This window comes from Pistacia vera, unplaced genomic scaffold (assembly GCF_008641045.1).
Source record: "Pistacia vera cultivar Batoury unplaced genomic scaffold, PisVer_v2 Contig250, whole genome shotgun sequence".
NCBI classification, from domain to species: domain Eukaryota; kingdom Viridiplantae; phylum Streptophyta; class Magnoliopsida; order Sapindales; family Anacardiaceae; genus Pistacia; species Pistacia vera.
In genome coordinates this window covers 475,468-486,237 of record NW_022196058.1, presented here as the reverse complement: position 1 = coordinate 486,237, position 10,770 = coordinate 475,468, and the positions used below count along the sequence as shown (strand labels likewise).

Here is a 10,770-nt window from a genome sequence, read left to right as displayed (position 1 = left end):
ATAGAATATGTTGGGCAAAAGTATTAAGGCTTTTCAGTTGGATCGAGGAGGTGAATACTTGAGCTCAGGGTTTTCTGAATACGTAGGAAGTGGGATAGTATCACAACTCACCCCTTCGTATACAGTCCAACATAAGGAGTGTTTGAGAAGAGGATAGGAACTTACTTTACATGGTTAGGTCCATGATAGTTTTAGTAATCTACCTGCATCATTCTGGGGTTATGCCCAAGAGACTATGACTCACGTATTGAACCACGTGCCGTCAAAGTCTGTAGATAAAACCTCTATGAACTATGGAGTGGGCAAAAGCCCAACTTGTCTTATCTAAGGATTTGGGGTTGTAAGCTTATTCAAGAAATTGACTTCGAACAAGTTAGCCCAAAATTTAGAGAGTGCATTTTTGTGGGGTATCCTAAGGAGACAAGGGTACTATTTCTACCACCCAGAAGAGCGAATTTTTGTTGCCGTATTGGTGTCTTCTAGAAAAGAAATTTTTCCTAAGAAGTATTAGTGGGAGAAAAGTAGATGTAGCTCTAGAACCACAAGATCATTAGACCAGGATGGGAAGGTGTGCCACAAGAGGTGGTTAAACATCGTGAGGAGTTACTCCACAATCCATGGATCAAAGAGAACCACCTCAAGTAGCATAGGAGCGATTAAGTCTGGAGAGTATGTCATAAGCCAGAGAGATATGGTATCTCGTGACCAACATAGTGACGTACTAGTCACCAAGATGATGAACCCAGAACCTACGAAGATGCTATATCGGATCCAAATTCCATTAAATGCTTAAAGCCATGAAATCTAAGATGGACTCCATGTACCAGAACCAAGTATGGTCTTTAGTGGAACCACCTGAAGGGGTAAAACCCATAGGGTGCAAATGGGTCTTCAAGAAGAAGATGTCATGGATAGCAATGTGCACACTTATAAGGCACGACTGGTTACCAAAGGTTTCAAACAAATTCATGGTTATTACTATGAAGAAACTTTTCGCCGGTTGCCATGATCAAATCCATCTGGATTATGCTTGCAATTACTTCATATCATGACTATGAAATTTGCAAATGGATGTCAAAACAACTTTCCTGAACAAAACCTTGAAGAGATAGTGTATATGACATAACTCGATGGTTTCGTTCTTGATGGTCAAGCTAATAAGGTATGCAAGTTGCAAAGGTCCATTTATGGACTCAAGCAAGGTTCAAGGAGCTGGATCATTTGTTTCAATAAACAGTAAAAGAATTCGGTTTTATCAAGAACGAAGATGAGCCCGTGTTTACAAGAAGTGAGTGGGAGTGCAGTGGCATTCCTAGTATTGTATGTCGATGACTACTTCTGATCGGGAATGATATACCAAACTTATAGTCGGTAAGACTTAGTTACCAAGTGCTCTTCCATGAGGATTGTCGAGAAACAGCCTACATCCTCGGAATAAAGATCTACCGAGATAGATCACGTAGGTTGCTTAGCCAAAGTCAAAGTACATACATTAACAAAGTACTGAAGAGATTCAGTATGGAAGAATCCAAGAAGGGATTTCTCTGATTCACATGGTGTCTATCTCTCTAAGGATTGTGTCCTAAAACACATGATGAGAGAGTAGAATGAAGAGGATCCTTTATGCATCAGCAATTGATCCATCATGTATGCCATGTGTGTTCTCGGATTGATGTCTCATAAGCATTGAGCACTTGTAGTATTATCAATCGGATCCAGGTGAGCATCACTGATAGTTGTCAAGAATATCCTAAGTATCTGAATAGGACTAACGACATGTTCTTGGTTTATGGAGGGGAAGATGAGCTCACTGTAAGAGGATACAAGATGCTAGTTTCCAAATGGATAAAGATGATTATCGATCGCAATTAGGGTTTGTATTTTGTCTCAATGGGGGTGTAGTGAGCTGGAAGAGCTCTAAGTAAAGCACTGTAGCAGACTCTACAATAGAGGCTGAGTATATTGCATTATCCGATGCGCCAAGGAGGCAGTCTGATGAAGAAGTCCATCATCAAACTTGGAGTGGTTTCCATGATTGTTGATTCAATGATGTTTATTGTGACAACAATGGAGCAATCGCTCAAGCAAAGGAACCACGATCTCACCAGAATCCAGACACATACTCAGAAGTTTTCATCTCATAAAGAAATGGTTGATGAAAGATGTACAAATCAGTAAAGTCATACTGATGACAATCTCGCCGATCCACGACGAAGCCTCGTCACCGCAAAAGCATGAAAAATGCTTAAGGTCATTTGGTATTAAATACTGAATGATTGGCTATAGTGCAAGTGGGAGATTGTTAGAGGTGCCCAGAGCCATCTATTATTGTAAAATTGACTTTGTAATAAATATTTATTTATCAATAAAAGGCATAGTCTTCTATATCGTGTAAATCATAGTTATATGTAATGATATATGTCTTTAGGATGGTAGAACGGACAAGGGAATCAAGTGTTTCAAATCTTGATAGTGGCCATTCTAGAAATGTCCGAACCCTAGAATTATTCTGACCAAGGATACAGAGAATACGATAGACTATCATAGTGTTGAACGACACTGTTGAAAGGCAGTGACTGATCTCACTTGTCAAGGTTGTTTGTCGACAACCTGGTGTAACGCATGGGTGCTTGCTAGAGGCAGTTCACTAGACAGACCCACTAGAGGATTCCATATGGATGGTAGCCCTAGTGTCTATGGAATAATCCTTTAACGATGGTGGTGCTGTGATCTTAAACTTGAGATCACCGAAGCGCCTTGTGCATCAATTGGTGTAGTTTAACACTAGCCCAACGTAGTTCATTCAAGCTATCAATACGGTAGTGGTTGCTACATTGAGAAGTGTATTGAGACTATGGTGGATCGACAAAGGATTCATACCTCATGGGTTGGTAGAAGTTATCTCACTGGGTAATTCAATAAATGGCAATGACAATAAATCTGTGGCCTAGTGGGATTGAGTTGTTGCTCATCCAATTTAATATTCCTGTCATTGGTCTATTAATGAATACAAACTGTCAAGGATATCTGAGGTTGACATTATTTCTGTACCTTAGTCTCGATGAGATAACAGATGATGAAAGGATCTGATTGCACGGTAACCACATCATTGACAGCTGCGGTTTCACTGAATCCGAATCTATCGGGTGGTCATGATGCCTTGCTAGGGCCAATCTTGGTCTGTGTGTAGTGAGACGATTAATTGGTGTTAATCACGATACTACACACTACAGATATGATGAGATCTACGGGTCACACATTAGAAGATAATTTAGAATCGTTTTTTGAAGAGGGCATTTTCTTTTTCAGGACGAATGGTATTTTGGTAATATTACAGTGCAATTAAATTTGCTGAGGTGTTGCCTGTATTTATTTAATATTAAAATTAAATATAAGATTATATAAATATATCTATGCATATATTTAAATGAATTATTATTATAATTAAATGTTATATATTATTATATATTAATTGATTTTAACTATAATAAATTAATTAATAAATACCATAAACGGGGTGTTTGGTTGCAAGGGTGAACTAGGGTTGAGCTCATGCCTATTCCTAAGTGAATAGGGTTTTAATTACTGCACTATATAAGTGCAACTTAAAATTAAAACAGTATATGATTAATTCATCATTCAATATTAAAACCCTAACCACCCTTTCATTCTCTCTCACGCCTACTCATTGATTGAAAGAAATATTCTTCTCTTCTTGACTCATTGAAAACCTTGATTCTTGAAGTCATCAAGAGAATCTAGCAAATCACTTGATAGTTTCACGGATTGTCTTCTTGTACGACGTAGTGCGATTCTACTTTGAATCGGGAGCGAAATCAAATTAGAGATATTGAAGGAGCCTCCAAAAGTTGGTAATGTATTTCGAATCCTTGTATGGGTTCAACTTTGATTTATACAAATTTTTGTTACACTGTTTCGTTTATAATGTTATAATCTTTGCTCGGATTTCGGTCGTTAATGTGTGATCAGATTCGTTTTTATTTTATATTGTTGTCCTTTTTCCATTGCGCGAATCTGTTTCACTCACTTACACTCATAACCCCGATGTGGTAGCTCGTCATTGGTTAACTTGGAAATGGGCAAGCGAGACCCATTGCGAGCTGACCAATGACAAGCTGTCACGTCGAAGATTGTGAGAATGTTGTGAATGGGTTGTGACCTAACATTACTCAACTTTTTTAAATTTTAAATAAGATTTTATGTAAATTTGAACAATTCGTTCAAAAACTTAATTTTAATAACTATTTGAATTTAATAAATTTAAAAAGTAATTATTAATAAAATAATTTCGTAATAAAAATCACAATACATCTTCTAACCCCGGTTGTTTGTTTGTGAGTATAGAAACAAGCACTGTTTTGACTAAAGTTGACCAAAATTGTTAACTGTATTCTGTTACAATGTTGGGTACAGTTACATTCAGTTGGGCTTTTAGTTGTAACAGTTACATTCAGTTGGGTTAGTTGTATATTCAGTTGGGCTTTCAGTTGGGTTAGTTGTAACAAATTTGTATGGGCTTTTAGTTGTAACAAATTTGTATGGGCTTTTAGTTGTAACAAATTTGTATGGGCTTTAAGTTGTAATTAGTTTGTATATAAAAGTGTGAAAAGTACACTTGCAAAATAAGAAGACTATACACGAAAGTATTCAGTTACGTTTCTTCTCAAAATTTACTTTACTCTTTCTCTCATTTTTTCTTACTTCATTTTCTTAAGCTACTGTCTCAATTCATTGTTTTTATTACTAAATATGAGAGTTCATTGATTTTGACCAATAAAATTACAAAAATAAATTATATTTTAGATAAAAAAATTTGAAATTCCTTCATTTTTTTTTTAATTTATGTAAAAATTATGACCTATCTTGCAATAGGAGCAATTTGTTTGAGATCATATTAACGAAGACCTCAAATTTGCAACTATGAACTGTGGAGGTCATGGGTGTGATCTGATAAAAAAAAAAAAAGAGTATTAGTTCATAAATTGAAAGTAGAAAGAAAAAAGAAAATAGTGGAATTCAACCATGTAGAAAGAATGTACATTTAGGGAACCAATTAACGGAGTGGTACAGGTTGACTGATAGTTATGAAAACTCAATCTCATGAAATGTATCGGATTTTAAGCCTTTCTTTCCATATTGCGTAAGAAACCAGATTTCATATCTCACTTTTGTGGCTAGAAAAGATGCACGTCACCGTGTTCAAAAGCTTACGATGGTAAGTGGAAGTACTTATAAGTTGGCTTTCGCAGGCTTTGAACTGCTAGCACGACAACAAAAACAAAAAAGGAAAGAAAAGATCGTTTAAGTTCATTTGGCATATCAGACTATGGTGGGTTCTTTTGGAGTGAGAAAAGGAGCATGGACTGAAGAGGAAGATAACCTTTTGAGAAAGTGCATTGAAGTTCATGGAGAAGGAAAATGGCATCAAGTTCCTTTAAGAGGAGGTGATTAAGGGAAATCTTTTATATCTTTCTTGAATTTACAAGTGTTTTCTTTCTTAATTTCTTTCTTTTTTTTGAATGATTTTTGTAGGTTTGAACAGATGCCGTAAAAGCTGTAGACTTAGGTGGTTGAACTACTTAAAGCCAAATATCAAGAGAGGAGAATTCGCGGCAGATGAAGTTGATCTAATGCTTAGACTTCACAAGCTTCTAGGCAACAGGCAAGTCCATGCATAGTATATACAATAAAGATAGATTGACAAACTCTTTCTCACTAATTTTTTCTCACAAACGTGATGTGACATTTCTCATTTGATCTGAAATACTTATTATTAGATAGACATGACCTATTATAAGTTAACCAATTGTGAGTTATTATATCGTATTTGAGAGAAAAAATTAATGAGAAAAGTTTGTGAATATAGTATTACCCTAGTATATAATGTATTAAGTTTTTCAATGGTTTTATTTCATCTTTCCTTCCATAATTCTTAGTAGTCAAATCTATTTCTATCCTCTCCTAATTCTTATAGTGAATGTTACTAAATTTAATTTTATTTGGGATACCATAGGAGAGTAGAAATATGACAAATATAAATAATTGTTTCTGTAGCAGGAGAATGTTAACCGATTATTTGACTTTCTCTCTCTCCTTTTTTTTTTTTTTTTTTTTTTCATTTATAGTTTAGGTAATTAGGAGTTTACTACTAAAAGGTTACAAGGATGACCGATGACACACGTTTTGGAACAGAATATCTTTACATTTTATGTTGTTCCATGAAGTTTCATTCTTTATTCATATATTCGGTCCTTTTGGTACTGTTAATTAATTTTTTCTTCCAACTACTATTATTTTACTTTTTCATTATAAATGAAATTAATGAGAAGATACACATGTCTAACTAATATCACATCTTTAATGTAGGTGGTCACTGATTGCTGCTAGACTTCCAGGAAGAACATCGAATGATGTGAAGAACTATTGGAATACTCACATACAAAGGAAAAGGGTTTCCAATAAAAAGGTGGTCAGCCATGAAACCACAGAGGTAGTAAAGCCCATCATAATAAGGCCTCGACCTCGAAGCTTCAGTAAAAGTTCACCTTGGTTGAGAAAAAATAACATCAGTGCACTTATAGATAACGTCAACAACCCATCTCCAGCATGGCAGCCGCAGGCACTAGAGCACGATCATAAATGGTGGGAAAGCCTGTTAAATGACAAAGAAGATAATGGATCAGGAAGCACTTGCCCGGCTCCGGAATTAGAGGGTGAACCTATCACCAATCTCTGGCTTCAAGCAATTGCAGCGGAAAAGGAGATGGTGGATACTACTGTTGAAAATGGAAAAAATGAATGGAGGGACATCTCCCTTGAGGCAGATGACATTTGGAATCTTTTAAGTGCAATTTAGGTTAATTTACTCTTGAGTGTTTTCCAATAATCATGAATGTTATATAAGTAATCGAATATTTCTAGTGTTTGATAATGTAATATCTATTTTCATAATGTAAAATATGTTTATAATTTTTAGGATAATTACTTGATTCATGATCACAACGGTATTAGAAATTTGATTAGAAAAAGTAAAAGAAATTACGTTGCACCAAAATCAAATTTTATATGTCATCATGGCAGCTTAAAAATCCTTATGTAGAAGGTTCAGAAAGGCAAATTGAAGCTTTTCGAACCTCACTCAATATACATGTAATTGCTCTCACTTGAGCCCTTGCATATAATAAGAATTTTGAGCAAAGAATACTACATACAGGAAAGTTAAAGTTTACCCAAGGGATTGGCAAGTTAAAGTTTACCCAACGGATTGGCCTAACCGGTCAAACATGTTTGCTCAATTCCTTTAGTTCTTGGGTTCAAGCCTCTGGGTCATCTATCAAAATAATATTATAGTTTACCTAATCTTTTGAACTTGTAGGGTGTTTAATGGACCATAGAGATTAATTAAGGTACGCATAAGCTAGTTTAGACACCCCAATTACAAAAAAAAAAAAAAAAAAAAAATACACGAAAGTTAATAGTGAATATGATTTTCTCCCTCTCTTTTCATCACTTTTCGGGTTATCAAAAACGAATTTTAAAAGAACATAAGTTTCTCTTTATCAAAGGCTTATATCAAATTATCAATTACATTTATCAGTTAATTGATAAGAAAATGATAAATCAGAACGATATATGAAGCACATGAGTGATGATGATCAATAAACAACAAAATTCAAGGTGCGTTTCATAGGTGAAAAGGAATTAGACTATAATAATTCTTTGGGATTAGATTGTACTAATCCTTTGGGACTAAATTATATTGGATTAAATAAATACAACTTTATTATGTATACTTGTATAGTAATGTTTTAAAAAAAAGGATAATGTTTGATAATTAAGCTAAAAAGTAATACAAAAAATGTATGAAATTAACGCATTTGAATAATTAAATTTAGATACTGAATTATTAAAATATTTAATGTAAAAAATTCAATTTCAAATTACATAATTAATATTTTTATTCGGTATTCATTTGGTTATTGAATGCTTTGAAATTGGTATCCAAACGTGGCATCTCGTCCCATCATTGCTAACAATGAAATTAATAAGTGTAGCCCAAGACAGTCGGAAGAGTCAAACTGTCAAACCCCACCCATTTTGTCGTAAGCGAGTAAGCGACAGCACTTATTTTTTATCAATAATTTAAGGGTCCATTTTGTTTTTATTTTTATGATAAATTTCTCGTGGGCAAATCAATTGTTGGCTTCCGTATTTGGGTTGATAACAACACTTGCTTCTGGCCATGCTACGTGCCTAGCAAGAACAAGTCAGACATTATAATATTTTCTTTCTTATTTTTGTGATTGGAATGAATCATATGTAATTAAATAATTAGATGAAGGCATCCAGGCAAAAGAATTGGATATTTGTTTCCGAGTTTCTGGAGAACAAATAATCTAGCAGTATTCATATCCCCACTTTCAATATTGATGATATATAATAACAAAAACTAACAAATTATTAATGGGTAGTAGCATGAGTTTGGAATTCTTTAGTATTATAGTTATATATATTGGCTAAAATTTGAGCATGGACTTATTGTAGATGGTTTTTCACTTCCGAGCCTTGTCTCTTTTTCTGATTGCAAATGGATGGATGTTTTTGGAAGAGAAAATGACCTTAGTTTGTTTTTATTTATGTAACTTGCAAAAAACACCTACAAAAGAAAATAAAAAAACATGTGTAACCCCTAAAATGAATGTTCAGTAACTCTGCAATTCCTCTTAAGTGATAAATTATGAGTCTTTTCCTAGTGGGATATTAATTCCTAATAGGATGCGAATCCTGTTAATTTCTTAGGATTCTTTTCACCTAGGATTAAGTTGAATTATTATCGTATTTACACTAGATTTATTTCTTTATGTATTTATTTATAATTCCTATTCCTTGAGGATTTTGGGTTTCTGAAGTCTTAGAATTAGAGTACTATAAATAGGTGATGTATTGGCTTTGGCTCTTTTGTAAGTACTTGATTAAGAGGTTGTAAAGAGTTCCTAGGTAGAAAGAGATTATGTTGTATTTTGTTACTTGTTCTAGTGAAGCAAATATTTCAGTGTTGCGCCCCGTGGATATAGGCATATTGCTTAACCACATAAATCCTGTGTGTCTTTTCTTTTCTTTACTATTTCTTCTTTATTGTTCATTCTCTGAGTGTTCTAATTAAACCTATTGATTGTGTGTCTAACCAAATATTCTGCAACATTATAGATTAATTTTACATACCTAGTGCTTTTACTACTAGTAGTACTCAGTCACATGTTCAATTGGAGGCATCCGGAATTTAGTGCGGAAAGATACCCTAGAATCTCATGGGTCAAGGGAGGTTGTATGTTAACGACCAATCTACCGGAATATCCCAAGCCCATTCGAGATAGATTCTAATTTGGGTTTTCTTAGATTGGGTTATACTTATTTTTATCCTTATGTATAGAGTCCTGGACAAGACGAGAGAGAGAATGACATTTGATAGTGAGCCAATGTTGAGGAAAGAAACAATTAATCGCTCCTACAATCTCAATTTTTTCAATCTTCTATAATCTTGGTTTGTCATTTCAGATACTAGAAAACTCCTCCTGGTTTAAATGGATGTTAGTTAAAATCGTCAACTAAAACTAAAATGATAAAGGTACCATTGAACAATGATGTTAAAATTATATTTACTTAATAGCTTGTTAGTCAAATGATTTTTTTTAAGTTGTATTTTTTTCCTGTAGAACTTAGGTTTGATCCAATAAATGGTTAAAGATTATGAAATTTTTAACATTAATATTTAATGTATTTTTGTTATTTCATTTTAAAGTAGAGTAAACGATATATTCTCACACAAGGTTTAACGAAATCCCAAGTTAGTACCTCTGATTTTATTTATTCTAGATTCCCACCCTTAAAATAACATCGTTAGCAATTTTTAGGTTATAGAGGGTGCTATTATCATAATGCTCTTAACAAATACATTAATAAATTACGTTTTAACCCCTAAATTACTAAAATTAACCATCTTATTTTCAAATTACTTAATATCACACTCAGTGACTACGCACCCTCTTGATTTTTGCCGGATTTGGGCTGTGTTTGACGGCGTTGAACCCCCTGGGCACCTCTATCACCTTCCCCATCGTTCGTTGTCCAAAACCCCTATGGTTCCTGACTCATTGGCCCCTCCGATCGCCGGTGCAGTAAGTCTTAGGGTTTCATTGTTCTTCGCTGTATTTCGATCGATTCCGGTGACGAAAATCCAATTGGACATCACCCCTGCAACCAGTGTCTCCAACTCTACAAAACCCCTATGTCCCTAGCAACCGTTTAGTCGCCGTTCGCCGATCGAGACCGACAAAAACCAATCGAATGTAGCGGCTGTCGTGGCTGGTGATCTGTAACACCCACATCAAGGTACATAATTTTATTTATGCCCCAATACCCTTAGTTGAATTTCTTTGAAGTTATCNAACTTAGGTTTGATCCAATAAATGGTTAAAGATTATGAAATTTTTAACATTAATATTTAATGTATTTTTGTTATTTCATTTTAAAGTAGAGTAAACGATATATTCTCACACAAGGTTTAACGAAATCCCAAGTTAGTACCTCTGATTTTATTTATTCTAGATTCCCACCCTTAAAATAACATCGTTAGCAATTTTTAGGTTATAGAGGGTGCTATTACCATAATGTTCTTAACAAATAAATTAATAAATTACATTTTAACCCCTAAATTACTAAAATTAACCATCTTATTTTCAAATTACTTAA

The 10,770-nt window shown here is 34.2% G+C and overlaps 1 protein-coding gene across 1 annotated transcript; it reads left to right on the top strand.

Annotated features, from left to right (window-relative positions):
• The first annotated feature begins 5,214 nt into the window (after positions 1-5,214).
• LOC116132370 (transcription factor MYB90-like) lies at positions 5,215-6,967 on the top strand. Its single transcript, XM_031418012.1, has 3 exons — positions 5,215-5,465; positions 5,554-5,683; positions 6,388-6,967. The coding sequence occupies exons 1-3, from the start codon at positions 5,348-5,350 to the stop codon at positions 6,875-6,877; spliced, it is 738 nt and encodes a 245-aa protein (XP_031273872.1). The 5' UTR covers positions 5,215-5,347; the 3' UTR covers positions 6,878-6,967.
• Positions 6,968-10,770: the final 3,803 nt, after the last annotated feature.

Bases quoted from the DNA above. Each gene is read 5' to 3' on its own strand.
- LOC116132370 (XM_031418012.1), top strand. From the start codon at position 5,348: ATGGTGGGTTCTTTTGGAGTGAGAAAAGGAGCATGGACTGAAGAGGAA. The intron at 5,466-5,553 runs GTGATTAAGGGA...TGATTTTTGTAG, and splicing joins TCAAGTTCCTTTAAGAGGAG to GTTTGAACAGATGCCGTAAA. The intron at 5,684-6,387 runs GCAAGTCCATGC...TCTTTAATGTAG, and splicing joins CACAAGCTTCTAGGCAACAG to GTGGTCACTGATTGCTGCTA.